The 17,490-nt window shown below is 41.2% G+C and overlaps 1 protein-coding gene across 4 annotated transcripts in view; it reads left to right on the plus strand.

The window, feature by feature from the left end:
- The first annotated feature begins 3,717 nt into the window (after positions 1-3,717).
- Positions 3,718-17,490, plus strand: part of ROCK2 (Rho associated coiled-coil containing protein kinase 2) — a 103,547-nt gene continuing 89,774 nt past the window's right edge. For all 4 annotated transcript variants that reach the window (XM_041420628.1, XM_041420604.1, XM_041420611.1 and 1 more), the window contains exon 1: positions 3,718-4,356. In XM_041420628.1, coding sequence (XP_041276562.1) covers positions 4,207-4,356 — 150 coding nt within the window. In that variant the 5' untranslated portion in view covers positions 3,718-4,206. The remainder of the gene's footprint in view (positions 4,357-17,490) is intronic.

Consider the following 17,490-nt stretch of genomic DNA (forward strand, 5'->3'; position numbering starts at 1 on the left):
ATTCAAACAAACAAACAAAACTCACAATAAGCTTATATTCCTTTTCACCCCTTGTTTGTATTTATGAATATAAAAGTAAAGAAACCCCTGTACTAATGACATAAATCTACATTATTTTCTGGCAGAAGAATGATGATCTTTAGCTATGCCTACCGAAGTCTCAAGACCTCATTATTTAAAAAATGATTTGTCCTATTTCCATCACAACAACACTGATCCACGTCAGCAGCATCCTGAGCGAGTGACGATAGTTATGCACCTTTGCCTGTAGCAGTCTGACATGGTTTACTTTTGGCAGCTTTCAAAGACTGCATTTACTTGGACGACTGACAGGTGTTTTGTCCTTGCTCTGTTGTCACAATTTGTTTCTCATTTGGGATAGAGTTGATTCATGTCACTGGATAGAGACAGTCCATGATATCTCTGGCAACTCACTTAGCTCTTCTATCTGTTCTCCCATATGCAAAACACAAAGATGGACTAGATCCACGAGATGCTAAACCTAAAATTTAGAGAACTTAGCTATTAGGAGAATCAACTCCCCTGTTGGTAGTGCTCTTATGTTCTTCAAATGTTTTCTGAGGGAGCCTGAAAAGAGGATTTGCAAAAGCCTTACTTAGCCAGCAGCAAGTGCAAAAAGCACAGTCCTTTCTCTTAAAACAGGTGCACACATGGGTAGTTTGTCTCCTTTTGCCTCTTTTGCAATAGTAGTGAAAGCATGCCTGAGGTCCAAAGCCAAATCCCTCTTCTCCCTGAATGGACTTGGGGACTATGGAAGACACTAAAGGAACAACCTGAAGCTGATGGCTTTTAACCAATAAGCCCCACATACCAACTTCTTATAAATCTGTACCTATAAATGTAGCCAGTTATGAAAATGGTCAACAGTGAATTCCCTACTGCCTTGGGACACCTAAAACATATTTGTACTGTAGATATCTAAAGAGTTCAGCAGCATTTCAGGGAGCAGACAGAGAGATGAAGGATCCAGCTGTGGAGTCCCAGGCTTAAAGCTACAGCAGACACACTGGAAGGCTTGGACTTTGCCTTACAAAACACACTAAATAGCATTTGACAATTCACTGCATGGAACTTCAAAACTAGCATACACAGAGTGAGTAGGAAGAGTTCTTCCTTAGATGGTCATTGTAGGAATAGGTGATAACCTGAGAGATTTACACCACTGAAGGCAGAAAAGGTAGAACTGTAAAAAGACCACAGAAGGTGGTGTTATTTTTCCTCTAGGGCATGTTAAAACAGTGTTTTTTGCAAACACTGAGAGAAGGAGCTGACTTTCTGAGTACTATTTTTGTTACTTAGTCATTTATAACCAGCAATAAATCTTCTGCTGATGATTTTGTTGAGGATTTGTGTTGTACAAAGGAATTCAGCTGACTACCGTTGTCAATGTGTCCCTGTAACAAAGCAAAACTTGTTTAGCTAGTGAACAGATATGTCCTGAAGGGTGGAAGAATAGATCTATTGGGCAAGAATTTCAAGAAGGTACTATTTCTACACACTTGCTTTTGAAGTCACAATCACACTTTTTTTCCTATGTAAAAAGGGTTGTTATGCTTATTTAAGATTTTATTTGTTACCTTTGTTTAGATAGGACCCTGAACAATGCCATTAAATCACATAAGCTAAAGATCAGTTTTTACAAAGCTTATAGATAAGAAAAACTGAAGAAAAAAGAAGCACCTTGCCAAGAGGAAACTAAGAGCTTAGATCATCAGATCACCTGGTGCCCAACTCTGAGTTCATTGAAATCACCCCCAAAATTGTTGTTCACAGTAACAGAACTTAGCACAAGCTCCTTATTGATCACTAGAGACACACTCATTATGTTTGGTCTGTTGTCCAATCCTATTTTAAATCCTTTTAAAAAGCCAAAACATTTTTGTTGTGCCACTTATAAAAATTATCCAATGAATAGGCTGTAAGTGAAGAAATCATGTTTATTTTAGGTAATTTGGAGTTTTGAACTGCTGTTTTGCAAGGCTGTGTAACTTCATGATCCAGTTAGTACCCACATATAATCCTAGTAGCAACCCAACTCATTCTCACACTTCTTTTATATCCTAGCAAAGTAAACTGTTCAAGGAGACTGTGATTTTTTTTGGTGGTGCTGCAGTTAAGCAGATCCTAATCTGGTTTGAAGATGAAGTAGTCCTAAGATATAAATAACCAGCACCTCTCCCAAACAGATTTCACCATTTCCTTCAGAAAATTCACAAACTCAATGTGGTTCACTGTAAAGCGAGAGTGATAACGCCCATATTGACTTTTCAAAATGTTCTTGTGTGTGCGTGTTTCTGTGAGGCTTGAGGATTTTGACTCAGTGGACTGTAAAAGCAGAATACAGTTATAGAGTTTGGGTGGATATTCAGAGCAGACCTTCCCTCAAGCTGGGAGTTGTTTAGCACCAGGGCTCTGACTCAGAATATCACTGAGTGTGATCTCGCTCAAAGCCATTCAAGTGACTCACATATTTACTTCTCTGACGCTCTCTCCTCTTCCTTTAAAGTTAAAATATTGAGCCACTTTTCTGACATCAGCTCACTGCCAGCCAGCTATCAGCTGAAAGTCAACACAGTAAAATGTTAACCTTTCCTCCCTGAGGTCCCTCCACCTTAGTGAATGACACTTCCACAGTCTCTGTTGTTCTGCCCTAGAACATCTGCCCAGCAGCCACATCTCAGGGCTGCTGAAACCACAGTTTGTCCACAACCTCACATGCCATTCCATGGAGCATCCCTACCATCCAATTCCCTACGTCCATCCCTGAGGCCACAGCTCAGGCATCAGTGACACCCTCCCTGCTGTAGCCTCTCTTGCCTGGGTCTGATAAACAGCATCCTGTCCTCTCAAAGTGCCCACCAAGCATGGCAAGGTGGCTGTACCCATCTCCAGCACAGTGTGGAGGTTCATCTTCCTCGGGGGGCATGAGGGTGGCCTGCACCTTCCCCAGCATAGCTCCTCTCTGCCTAGTTCTTCATCGTCTCTCTCATACATGTAGGATATACACACATGAGAGGGATGGAGTACCTCTCCTATGAGAGAATTTGGACTGTTCAGCCTGGAAAAGAGAAGGCTTTGGGGTGACCTTATTGTGGCCTTTCAACATCTGAAGAGAATTTATAGAAAAGACAGGGCAAGACTGTTGACAAGACCACGTAACAACAAAAAAAGGGGGAATGGTTTCAATTCAAGGAGTGTAGGCTTAGATTAGGTATGGGGGAAAATTCCCATGAGGGTGGTGAGGCACTGGAATACATTCCCCAGGGAAATTGTAGATGCACCATCCCTGATGTGGTAGGGCCAGGCTGGACGGAGCCCTGAGCAACCAGGCCGAGTGAAAGGCGCCACTGCCCATGGCAGGGGGCTTGGAATTCGACAATATATTTAAGGGCCTTTCCAACCAAAACCATTCCACGAATCTCTGATTCATGCCGTGAGCACTGGTGCTCTATCGGAAACACTGCTCTCCCACCTTCTCAAATATTTTTCGCTGTGTGCTTGACGCCATGCGGGCAGGCTGAGGTCTCATGCGCCAGAACGCACACAGCCGTCTCTGAGCGGCTGCCTTGCCCAGGCCCGGCACGGCCCCGCCGAGCCCACGGCTGCAGCCGGCTGCCGAGCGAGCGCCGAACAATGCGCCGCTCGTAGCGAGGCCTTGTGGGTAGGGGAGGCGGCCTGCGCGGGCCGGGGAGCGGGAGGCCGGGCCGGGCCGGGCCGGGGGTGGGCGGAACGCGGAGAGCGGTGAGGGAAAGGCGAGGCCGGCAGGGATCGGGGCTCCCGCCCCAGCAACCGGCGAGCGCTGCAGAGGGAGCCGCACTCTGAGCCCGACACCGCGGCAGCCGCTCCCCCTTCGCTCCCCGCCTCCCCCCGCCCTCGGAGCGATGTCCCGGCGGATCGGGCAGTGAGGCGGCGGCCGCCAAGGGACGCCCTGAGCGGGGAGAGGCGGGGGCACGGCGGGAAGCGCTCCGTCCCTCCCTTCCAGCTCTCTCCCCTCCCTCTCCCCGCGCCCGGGCGGAGCAGCGGCCGTTTTCCCTCGCCCTTCATGCCCGGGCGGCGGCCACCGGCGGCGCTGCCCTCCGCTCCCGCCTCGCCGCCCCCGCCCTTCCCGGGCTCGCCGCCGCGCTAGGCCCGCCGGGCGGCCCCGCGCAGTGCCCTCCGCGGGCCCGGCACTAGGCGGGCCGGAGGATGAGCCAGCAGCCGGCGGGGAAGATGTCGGCGGCTCCCCTGGCGGCCGAGGCGCTGGAGCCGGCGGCGGGGATGCTCGAGGGCCGCCAGAGGAAGCTGGAGTCCATGATCCGCGACCCGCGCTCCCCGGTCAACGTGGAGAGCCTGCTGGTGAGGGGCGGCCGCGCCTGGGGGGAGCGCTCGGCGGGGGAACAAAGGGAGCGCTGCCCTCGCTTCAGGCGGGCGGGAGGGAACGGGAAGGAAGGAAAGGGCTCCCGCGTCCTGAAAGTGCTTTCCTGGGGGAGGACGAGGGATCGTCTCCACGCCCCCGGCCGGGCCACCGGCAGCGGGGAGGTGGCGGGAGCGGCCCTCGCCCCCAGCACTGTTGAGCGAGGGGACGGGCACGGCGCTGTGAGAGGAAAGCGAGCGCTCCCCAATTAGCTACATCTTATTTGGGGGAAAGCGAGAAATGTCCCTGACGAGATCTGATCCAGGGAGAGGAAAGCGCCTTGTTTTCCCTCCCAGCATCGTTCACGCCGTTCGCTTTCGCGCCTGGGAATCACAGCGTGTCCGTCCCCAAAGTACCTGCCTTTGTGTGCGCTGCCGGGCACCCATCGCTCACCCCCTGTGAAACGGCCCCTGGTGAAGCTGAGGTTGCTGTGTGATGTGGAAATAATTCAGGAAAGGGGGACACGCCTAAGGGAGAAATGTAAATGGGGGCTCCACTGACCCTTTACGTTTATTTTTCATTGGGGCAAATTGGTTAGTCTGTGTCCTGTTTCAAATAGCATTTTTCCCTGTGAGTGTATGAAATACAATTTACTTTAGTGAGAAATCTGTGCCCTTGTGAAGAAGTGTGAAAGGGGTTAGATTTTCTCATTTAACCATCTGAACTCTAGAAAGGCAGCCAACAGATTATTATCATTATTGTTATCACTGTTGTTATCATTATTATCATTATTAGTATTTTAACTGAACTTTAGGGTCTTCAAATCTTATATTTCCAGTCTGCCCCAAGATTTCTAATGTGTCCCAGTTATGAGGAGCAGAAAAAGGGGGAATAAATCCCAGTCCTTCCAACAGTTGCTCAAGGCACTTACACTGTGGTTTTTTTTGTGCTTTCAAATGACTCAGTTCTGTTTGGCCAAAAATACAGGAACTGACTGAACAGAATGTATGCCTGTGCTGTGTGGAGAATATAGGAATTTCCTATAACATCTGAAAAATGTTCTTCCCGAGGCTGTGGTGCTGTGTTACTCTTCTCATACATGTTCAGAGGCATAATGACAGCCATAGTCAATGGAGGGGGGTGGGAGACATACATATCTGACTGGATTCAGATAAGTTTTTGCCTAGGCCAAAGCAGAGAGAGCTGCCTCTGGGCTTCACTCCCAACATTTTCACTTTGGTATTTTGCTTGGAAAACTTTGACCTGTGGCCAAAAAAGAGCAGTTAAAAATAGTACAGTCATTCTGAAAAATGCATCAGGTTAATACTTAACCCCAGTAGACTTTTTCACACTCTGCTTTTATACTTTTATATGCATGATTCTTTTATTCTCTCACCTCCCATGCCTTGAACATAGATTGAATACACTAAAATATGTTTCTGAAGAGAAATCTTAGCTAAAAAATTGAGACTGGGCTGCTTAGAACTCGAATTTTTTTTGTTTATATGCTAGCAGTGTAGCCTGCTTCATGTAATACATTGAGAAAACAAACCATGGGAGAATGTTAGCTGGATTGTAAATGCTTTTTTTTTACAGTAAAGGTCATCACTGTTCTCTACACCCTGTCAGTAAGTATTATTTAAAAAACTAGCAGCAAGTGAAATATAATGCTAATCAATCAAATTTCCTAGCTTGTGCAGTCTACATATCTGTGTATGAAATAATAGACTATTCATTATTCTTATGTAGGAAATTTGGAACAAATTTCCTGTAAAATCACTTTCTTTTGGTCTCTGGTATTGTTGCTTTATGCAATTTGACATTAATTTTGCATTGGTGTGCTGCTAAATAGTCTTAATATGAAAGCATATTCATATTGAAAAATATTCTTGTTTACTAAACAGCTGCCTTGCAGTGTAAATTATCAAAAGTGGAAATGTGTTTTCAGTTAAAAGTAGAAATACGGCAACATGAACTGAGAGTCAGGGAAAGCATCTTAAAAAGACTAGCTGGAATGCCACTATTCCATCCTCCAAAAATAACATAACCAAAACTAAAAATGTGGAATGGAATTCAAAATGGAATTCATTTCCTTACAGTGTAAAAAGTCATAAACAGCTGCTATTCTGTATTTTGTGTTCATGCTTTATTTTTGGGAAGCCGTAAAAAGCAAAAAAGTAGCTGTTGATCTATAACACATGGTGTAAATTTGAAAGATGTGAGAAGCTGAGGTAATAAGCTGTCTTTCTCTAGATAGCAATTCCACTGTCATCAAGAGATGTTTTATTCAGTGGCTCTAAATGAAGAGACTTTCTTGGCGTACCTTCCAGACCACAGGATGGCTGACCACATCCATCTGTTTCTTCAGCAGGAGAATCTATGAAGCCAAATACATTGATTGATTATGTTCCTCCCATCCCCCTTTAGGGCTCAAGAGAGACTGTTAGATATTCTAATGGGATTTTTGCTATCTTGTGTGCCTTAACAGTTATTAATGCCTGTGTTGAGTGTAATTATTTGCGTTTGATTAGAGCATGTCTTCAAAAAAGACCTATGCATTCTCAATTCATAGGCATTATGAGATGCAGAACTCTGCATTTAGTTTGTTCTCACAGGCAGTTATGAAGGCAAAATAAAATGTCCCAGGAAACAACCAACCAACCAAAATGTGTGGCATGGTTATTACCACCTTTTTTCTGCTAAATAAAAAAAAAAAAACCAAAAAAAAAAACATGGAGGACTTTCTTCTCATTAGCATAGATGAGATGCATAGCCAGCACTTGGTGGGTTCTTCTGGCTTTGGTCTGATAAAGAGATGGAAAGAGGAATGCTAGAACTGTGTACTTGGTGCCATGATAGGTGTCAGCAAAGACATCCACAAAGGGAAGTGGTTGTTGCAGCCTCATTGAGGCGTTGGCTGAGTGCTCATTCTCTCATTGTGTCTTGTTGAAAGCTTCTTGTTAGGTTGCCTGTGCTAAGATAAATAATTTTGATATTGTCGCAGCTTTCTATGGTACAGTCTTACTCTTTTTGGGCATGTAACAGTGGTTATGAAAACCTGTTTTCTGTATTGCATTTAGATCATGCAGATTACTTGGTAAAGCTACCATATTTTTATTACTTGTTTTTCTGCCATTTGTGTCACCCACTAATTTAATGAAGTGACATTTTTATGTGTACTACATGTACACATGGATGATAGCACTTAATGGCATTTGACCTTGGCTGATCCATAAGAAACCCTTCTATAAATACATTCCTACCGAATAGTTCTGAGTTGACAGCTAAATTTAAGGAGAGCTTAACAGTGCTCAAATACATTTGAGCATTTATGATTTTGCATATAAGCTCTATCTACTCAGTATGAACTGAGTTATTTTTGATAGTATTTTGTACACATTATCTGGGGGTGCGTTGGCAAGTGTTATCTTCTCTAGAACAAGAGCAGATAGGTCACTGTAGGCTGTGTAAAACTAATCCAGACCTCCGCTTCCTTGCCATGTGTAATTGTATCACTTCAGCACATGCTGAACTCAACTTTTGAGTGTGGTGGTGATGAACAGCTCTGGTAAATCTTACCATGCTCTTTCTGCAGTGCTTTGCCTGGGCTGGAGCTGCTGGAGTGCAGTTGTCCAGAGAAAGGCGCTGGTGTTTGCCCTTGGACTCACTCATTCAGTACAAGCCTCAGGATTTTAGTGTTAAGCTTGAAGTTTGGCATTACACTGGAGGTGTAAAATGATGAGTATATTCTTGGTGCTCTGCTATGGTTGTGTCAGCTTTTGAAAGAAGGAGCTCTTAGAACTGTTAATTAGTGCAGCAGTGAAATTGTGAGCACAGTGCTGGGCTGTGCTGGAATGCAGGCATGGTGGACTGAGAAATGAGCGATGATTACCAGGAGAGTGCTCAAGTGTCTCAGAATGCACATGCCTTAGAACCCAAACCCACAAACCAAAACGGAACTAATTTGCCATTTATTTCGTTTTTAAATAAAGCTGACACGTAAACTGTGTATTTACACTAGTTTGAACGTGAATATATGTTCATCTACATGGATCGCTGCCATCAAGACCCTGCAATTTTAGTCTTAATGAAAAGTGGATTGGAGATACAGCTGTGACTCCCATTCTTTCAATAGGTGCATCTGTCCATAAAGATCTCATCAACTGAGTAGATGCCAACCTTGCGCCAAGTGTTAATTGAGCAGATCACTAGGCTGAGCTCTGTTAATTCAGGGTCTCCAGGTCACCATGGCTGATACAAAGTATTCTTCTGCAGGATTTTAGCTTTGGGAACTTTCTGAGTATTTCATAATTAATATGAAAGTTGTTTCACTTTCCTGAATTTATTGCCACACAATTTTGAATCAGCAAGAACAATCTGTTGTGTTAATTTGAGCCAGTAAGTACAGGGGAGAGATGCAAATGTAGCAGTTAGCAGGATCTGGTCTAAAATTCATTGCCCGCTAAGTAATGTGAAGGCCAGATGATTCTCTGTTCTTGAAGAAATAACCTTTTCTTGTTTGTTATATTTCCTGTGCTGTTATTTCTCTCTTAGTTTCTAACTTTTTCTATAAATGTTCTATTTTTGATCTGTAATTTTAGAACATCTACTGCAGAGTTAAAAATTATGGTCCTTAAGGAAACTGAATTGTCTTTTGTTCATTGTTCCCCTCTGATGGATTTATATATAGCAGTATAGTTAGGTGGAAAAAGATAGTTCTACTTTTCTGACAGCTTTATGTGTTTTTATATTCTGACTTATTCTACATTAGGATTAAAGTGTTTCACTTCTGGTTTGAGAAAGCCAAAAGAACATTTTGCTGAGCTTCAGGTCTTTTTACTGCCACACAAGATGCATGCAGATTTTGTGTGTGTGTGTGTTCACAATAGACATGTTCGCTCCCAGTATTTAATCTCTGTTGATCAGATTGCAGAGTGTGTCATTAGTATCCTTTAATTGTTCAGTCTTTGTACCAACTTAAGACAAACATAAATACACCTACACTATCAAATTAGCAGAGTTTTCTTCTGCTTTATATGTGCAGGAATAAAAATTCAGGAACTCTTCACTTTTCCAAATATTAGTAGTCTCAGTTTCAGTTGAAATGCGTGCAAATGCTCATTAGAATCTAGTTTTTAAATTACATTTTCAGTTCTAACTAATGGCAGAGCAGTGCCATTACTAGTCTTTTGTCTAGTAATGCAATCCATAACAAAAGCTGTCTAATTTAAAACGAAAGGAAAGTGCTACCTCAGTAGCCAGTCTCCACAGCAATCAGTTGATGATTTCTTGCCAGTGTTTGATCTACAAAATATGAGTGGAATTATATCAGTGTCACAGAGGAGCTGTCTTTGGATTTTAAATATGAAAGTGATTAAAATTGGGTAGTAGAGTTTTACATAATGAAAAATACAAAAAAAAATTAACCCTGTGTATTTTTATAACCCATAAGAATGGGGGGGTTTTGGGGGGAAGAATGCTATATTGCGTCCAAGGTTTCTTCTAAACTGTTACACTGTAGAGCAGTGAATGTATCTGGTAACAAATTTATTTAAAATACATTTTTTTCTTGGTACATCCCATTGGTTAAGAACAAGAATACAGTGTTTATATTGGCAGACCTGGCTAGTAATAAACTAATTTTAATGAGCTGCTCGCAGTGTAAACACAAGGTTGAATGCAGCGCTCAGTTGCCCAGCCGTGCCTACCGTGCGTGGGGCTCCTGCAGCAGTGCAGCGTCCGAGGAGCCGCGCGTTGCCCAGAGCGCCTGTGCCCGGCCACACGCAGCTGCCTGAGCACGGCTGAGGCACCACCCGCGCCCTTCATTGGCGACATTGTGGTCATTACCTGCTAACAGAGCTTTAACACTGTGTGCTGAAATCGGTGATTGGGCCCCTAATGTTCCGATGGGTTGGAATATTTGGAACATTGTGATTTTGTGAATTCACTATGGCGGATAGTCTCAGTCTGTAACAGGTGCTTTATGTGGTATGGACTTAGCTTTTTCTCTGTGTTTGTCTGCTACTGTTCCAGCTATTGAGAGAGGGGCCCTTTTTTGTCTGTGAAGTATCATGCACTTGTTGGATAGACACAGATTTCTTCATTGTCATGTGAAACGTGCCTCCTGTTCAGTCTCTGCTTCATTTATTGTAGGGTGCAGAAGGTGATAGCCATGAGAAGAAAAACAGTCTGGGTGTGACATACAGTGGGGTTTTGATTATGCTTGTCTTCCATTAATTTTATTTCATGTAGAATGACTTACCTAAGTCAAATCTTTTGCAAAAAATAACCAAACACATGCTTTGTGTTTTGTGTGCCCAGATGGAGACTAATGAATATGATGTTAGTTTTCAGCATTGTTACTTTAATTCCACAGTCATTTCATCATTCATTTTTTTTTTAGGATAGTGTTGTTCAGATGGTACAGAGAATAAAAAATGGTGTGCAGGACGGTCTGAATCCTAATCTACTGCTGTCACTTTATGGTTTCAGACAAATCTTCTTCATTTCCAGCTATATGAAATGGAGATGATGAAGCTTTATTTTTAAGATGTACTGGAAAATAATTTAATATTTAGAATAGACTTATGTGATTAAACAAGATGATCACAAGTAAGCTATGCCCAAGTGTTTAATTCCAAACCTTGAGGATTCAGGTAATCAAGTAATTGCTCTGTTGCCTTTTGACTGTTCTAAATCATAGGTACTGATTTTATTAGTCTGTATTTAAAGTACAGAATTACAGGATCCTACATAAAGCAAGATAAAGTTTGGGTGACTCATCCAAACACAAGAATTTTCTTGTACTTTTCTTCAGGAGGAAATGAAGAGGAGGTCACATACAGGCATGAAAGTAGGCTTTAACAACTGTGAAAGAAGAAAAGTTAAACTTTAGCAAATACTCTTTTTTTTTTAATCTCAAAATACATAATATTGACTGTTACTGTCACCAAATAAATAAATAACTAGAAGAAAAAATGCCTGAGTTCCACACTTTCTTCCAAATGCTATTTAAAGTTTAACTAAAGTCTTGATTACTATTTAAAGGCTGTAATGCATCATTGTTCTTTGTCCATGTCACTGCTGTTACAGGTAGCTGTCCAAAGTCTATAGCTTAATTGTTGATTAAATATCAAACATAGTTCTGTCAACAGCATAGATTTACCCTGGTATGGAATATATAAAGAGAAGGATCTTCAGGTTCTTTGAGAATTCCTTTTTATTGAATGAGCTCTGAACTTGGAAATCTGCTAGTGTTTGTTGCTACTGTACAATTGATAAATTCGCAGTACTGTTTATGTGCATACTTCCAAAGAGATTATGCTCTAGAAACAGTAATAGCCCAGGTTTTGGTTTAGGCATATACAAACGTTTGGCTTGCCTATGGTATAAAAATGTTCTATTTCTTACAGAAAATAGTCTTAAACTGGTTTTCCTTGTGGTTTCTGAAACTATTTGTTCTAGTCTCTGTTTAGTGCTGATTATTTTAAGTACAAGATTAGGGAGACAAGCCTTGTCATTTGTTGCATGTTTAGTATGTAGATTTTTATTTGCAAATGACTTTTAGCACCATCTGCTATATAGGGAAGGTTGTATTATGATAGGCTTCTACAATGTGCGACTAAAGTCATTGGAAACAAGCTGCAGTAAACAGACAAAAGATCTTACGAGGTAACTTAATGTTGGTTGCACCCTTTCTTACACAGTTTTATAACTGTGCTTGACTTCTGAATTATGGAGTTTTTTTGTGGGATTTTAAACTTGTGATAAAATAACCATGAAGTCTCTCAGTTTAGGAATAGAATTATTCCTTCAAATAGTTTAGGAAAATGGAGAAGAGCAGGGAATAATACCATGTCGGAAGCTGTTGGTTTAGTGAGTGAGTAATGAAAATCTTGCCAGTGCCAGGGGTATGCACGCATGCATGATCTGTTTCCTTTAGGGAACATCTCGGGACCTCCTCCTCCAACAGTAAAAGTTAGTCCACGTAGGCATTAAGCTGTAGTTTTTATTTATTGGCCTGTTCAATTTAATGACCTCTTTAGGGTGTATAAACCTGGATTATAAAATACCTCCTCCCCCCTTTTATTTTATGTTCTTTTATATGAAAAGTGACTGAGAACAACTGCTTGAATTACTCATCTGGCAAGGAGGTACTGACAGTTTATTATTGTATTGCAGCTGCTGCTATTAATGTAAACATTATTCTGTGTTAATTTTTCTTCTCTGTGAGTACAAAATAATAATTCTGTTAAACTTAAAACTTGCATCCATGCTGGTATTACAAGCACCTGAACTATAGCTCTAATAAGGAAAGCTGAAAATAGCTGCACTAAAAAAAAATCCTATTACTAAATTGTTAAGTTTTATAAAGCTGTTTTTTTAATTGCTTTCAAATTAATTTTTTAGTATTAGTTTAATTATATGTGCTTATTTTTTATTGTATTTTAAGTTTTTCTCCTTATTCCCCTCTTGTCATCTTCCCAGAACTGAAGGATTTGTCTTGACTCTGCACATGTGGCATTATTGACAGTGAGGGTGGGCAGCAGCAGAGCTCTGTTGTCAGAATTCTGCTGGTTAAACCTGACTGTAACAGCAAACGAGGCAGCCTGAACATTGTTTTGTATGCACGTCGTGTTCTTTGTCAGAAATATTTTAAGCTTGTATTAAAAGATAAATACTAAATACACTAATGTAAGCTACATCTCCTGAAAAAAATATTATGTTGGCAATTCCTTTTAATCATAGGTATCTAGCTAGTTCTCTGGTTTAGAAATGATTTCTGCTCCGATAATGAAGAAAATCTCTAAATGTGGACACTGTGATGAAGAATAGTTTATAAGCCTGAAACAGTAGCACCATGAGGTGTGAATCATTTCATCTATTTTAATGGTTGGCTGCCTCTGAAGAAAGGCAATTTAAGTGTCAAAATAAACTATTTCAGTGCTCTCATTTTTTTTAGAAGGAATACCAGTATTTGATCCCACATGTGCCTTCCAGTGTTTCTCAAGTGCCAGAAGTCCCAAATGTTCCCTCTCTACCTGTGAAAACATCTTTGGCAAATTTTGACAGGTATAAAGTGGAAAATCTGACTTCAAAAATTTTGTAAGATATGAAGTTCTTCCTTATTTAAAAAGCTCCTGGCTTTATTTTATATGTCTCTGCTGCAGGACTTCATTGAATCAGAAAATCAGAGACAGCACTGAGCCCAGCTTACATTTTCTACATAGAATGCACTGTTCTGCTTATGCCATATTGCTGAAATAATGTTTGCTATAGGTTGGGTAAAAGTACATATGGTGATATGGTACTTGTGTTTTGAAATCACACTGTCAAATTTATGAGGGAAGATGTGCAGTATGTCTTACAGACAGATGGGAATTAATGAGATTGCCATATACTTGTGATACAAATTCTTTTTTATTAAGTCAAAACCAAGTGAACGTGCACTGAAGTTATTTCTATTTATCAGTGTTTTACCTCAAATGGATGCCGAATGTCACAGGGGAGAGGAATGGCTGTTTTGACTTTTTGGAGTATGCAGGAAGCATGACTGAAAAAAAGTCTTAGACACATTTTATTCCAAGGTAGAACTTTTTAATTGTATTTTGATTTCAAGCTTATTTTCTAGATTTATCAGAAGAGGCTGCCATGTAATTGGACTCCTATCTTGGCACACGGGAATTGTTCTTGGGTTTATACACAGACTAAATTTCTGAATTGTGGAATTTGTTTTGGTTTTACTGCCATCATGCCTTGATTTTTTTTTCTTGTGTGAACTCTTAGCACTGTTGGGTCAGTTGTCCTCTAAAATGGAAGTGGGGGGCAAACAAATGTGCTTGAAGCTGTAACATCATAGGGTCACTGATGCTGAAAGCACATATGAATTGTGAGAGATGGTAAGTTTGTATCTATAACAGTAGCTCACACTGTGTCAGGGTTCTCCCCTGTAGCTGGTGTGGTATTGCCCTGCCCCTGGTGGGAAGTTCCTGGCCCAAGGTTGTCCAGAAGCATCGCTGTGGTTACAGTGAGGGGACTGGAGGCCTCACACAGAGGTTGAGGTGCTGCTGTTGTTTCACAAAAGGATTCACCAGAATACCCTTTTAACTCAGAATATTCTGTATATCCTTCTATTAATCTGTGATTTAAGTCAAAAGCAGCAGAATGATCAGCAATTTAGGCTTAAAATGAACCTTGCTAGTTCTCAGAGTGAATGATAGTTTCCAAGGCCACATCTGTAGTAGCAAGTGAAACAAGAGCAGCACCAATTATCTCATGTTATTCCTGAGTTATTTCTGAAAATGCTGGTCTTTGAGTAAGTGAACATATTCAATAATCAATTTTTTTTTATATGTCTGAACTCCCTTTGATGAGGTGTATGTAGCTAGTCATATGCACATTTTCCATGTAGGGTAATAAGAAATGACAAGAAATTCAAATAATTTATGGACCCAATTATGTCTAGAATGGCCTGAAACACCAGAGTCATGCTCTTACCTACTCAATGTACAGTGAAGCTGTTAAACTGTTTTTTGTTGATAGAAGGACTTTGTATCCCCAGATTTAAATTCTGCTTTAGTAGAGAATTAGTAGTGATCTCTGCTTGCTGTTGAGTAGTGCCAACAGCCCAAATACTGTTGTGGCTCTCCTGTTTCTGGTTAGGTCAAGGTTGTGTGCTCTCCCCCTGTGTATATTCATATAGGATGTGTGCAGAAATACTCTTACAAGAGACCTATGTAAATTTATTTTCTTCTCCACGATCTTTAGCCAAGTGCATACACTTCTTCTGACCTTAATGGTCTTTATGCATGAATTTTTTCTTCAAATGTAAAAATTGTGATTCCTTGAGAAAGAAGCTGATGCAGATGGCTCTTGTGGGGATTAACCTGCTCAGATCTTAGACAGATATTTTTCTGACTTTCCATGTAAGAATCACTTGTTGCCAAAGCTAAAGGAGAATTTAGGAAACATCGAGTTATTGCCTGTGGGAAAACTGTTTTCCACTTATAAAACCATGAGGAATTTGAAATCTACTTTCTGTTGTGCTTTGCTTTCCCAAGTAATCCAGGATATTCACTTAGCCCTGAATTTCTTGCCATATTTTTATTTAACAGTTGTGGGGTTTTTTAATTCTTTATATTCCAAAGATGTATTTCCTTAAAAAAAGGAAAGTAATTATGGTGGAATAAGCACAAACTAAATAAACTGAAAATTATTATTCTGTTTTAAAATTTCTTTTTGCTACCGTAATCTCAGCTGATATTTTTAATATCAGTTTGTAAACAAATTCTGATAGAGTTTTAATTTAACTGAAATTATGAAATGAAATTAAAGTCTCAATGAAAGCAGTCCTGTGTATCTTCTGACAAGGTGAAAAGGCAGGATTTCATTGCCTGCATGTATGAAGATAACACCACTACCTTGCAGAGCTATTATAATTGGAAAGAATATTTTATATCTGGTTCAAGTTTTACAGTGTCCAGGAGCCTTTGCTTTACCTTGAAAATGCTGTGAAATTGTCCTACCATTCTGAAGATACAAGGTACTTCATTGTCAGATTGAGACCAAAGTTCCTGAGGATGTGGGTTCCTTTGTCAAGATCTCTGTCAGCCATAGACAAAGATGTTAGAATGTCTGTGGGGGATGAGGGAAGCCGAAAACTGCTGTAGGATGCTGTCTCTGTTTCTGAATTACTTCTAGAAGCAGAAAGAGACGAGATTTTGCAGACACAAACTTAGTAAATAGGGGAGTACCATGCTTGGGTCAGATAACTGTGGTCTGTAATGTGGATGTAAATGCAGCAGTAATTAAAACAAGCTTAAATATTTTCAGTTAGTCTGCAATGCTCTGAAGGAAGATACAACAGCGGGGGTGGCCATTTTATATTGGAAAAAGTGGGCACAGAGAGGACATATGTGTTCTCAGATACATGTGCAATAATTATTATTAATGGCAGCAACTTAACTTTTCTGCATTAGGACTAGCACATTTAGAAGAGGAACACACATGGTGTATTCTTCTGGTGGTCTTGATAACTGGAATAAGGTTTTCTGGGTTATTCTTTAGTCTAGATTTCGATTTTTTAAAATTTATATTTTTGTATTTGTTTAAGTGCTTCCATCATTAAGGGTAGTACCAATCAAATTTTCATGTATTTAACAAGAATACATCTGTTTTGGAAGAATTTGTAAATGAACCAAAAGATTGTACAATGTTAGATGAAGATACCAAGCAGCTTTTAAAATAAGAACAAGAAATCTGAAGAACAGAGAAGTTTTTCAGTATGAGAAACTAAGCCTCCGTGATCTCAGAAACTTTTTAATTCCTGTCTTTCTTCTTCAGTAGTTATATGAATCCGTTAAAAAACAAATGGCTGACACAAATAGTTTCCCTGTCACTTAAAGCAGTAGCTCCACCTCCTTCCCTAAGGCACCACCTTGGTGGTGGCACAATATTTGTGCTGGTGTGTTGTGAATTACTTTGAGTACCTAACCTGGATTAAAACTAGCCTGAATCATTTTCTCAGCTAATCCTGGCAGATTTGCAGAATGATCACCAACCATATTAAGTTTAACGAGGACAAATGCTGGATTCTGTATCTGGATGGGGCAACCCCAGTTGTTTGCATAGACTGGGGAATGAGAGCCTGGAGAGCAGTGCCATGGAAAGGGATTTGGGGTCCTGGTCAGCAGAAAGTTGGACACGAGGCAGCAGTGCCCTGGCAGCCAGGAGGGCCAACCCTGTCCTGGGGGCATCAGGGACAGCGTGGCCAGCCGGGCAAGGGAGGGGATTGAGAGGATTGTCCCGCTCTGCTTTGCACTGGGACAGCCTCACCTCCAGTGCTGCGGGCAGTTTTGGGTGCCAAAATGTAAGAAGGACATGAAACTATTGCAGAGTGTCCAAAGGAGGGCAACAAAGATGATGAAGGGCCCTGAGGGGAAGCCGTGTGAGGGGTGACTGAGGTCATTTGGTCTATTTAGCGTGGAGAGCAGGAGGCTGAGGGCAGACCTCACTGCAGTGACAACTTCCTTGTGAGGGGAAGAGGAAGGACAGACACTGATCTTTTCACTCTTAAGGCCAGTGAAAGGACTTGAGGAAACAGCATGAAGCTGTCAGGGAAGGTTTAGGTTGGATAT

The sequence above is a fragment of the Onychostruthus taczanowskii genome, unplaced genomic scaffold (assembly GCF_017590055.1).
Source record: "Onychostruthus taczanowskii isolate IOZ18803 unplaced genomic scaffold, ASM1759005v1 scaffold11, whole genome shotgun sequence".
In the NCBI taxonomy this organism is placed as follows: Eukaryota; Metazoa; Chordata; class Aves; order Passeriformes; family Passeridae; genus Onychostruthus; species Onychostruthus taczanowskii.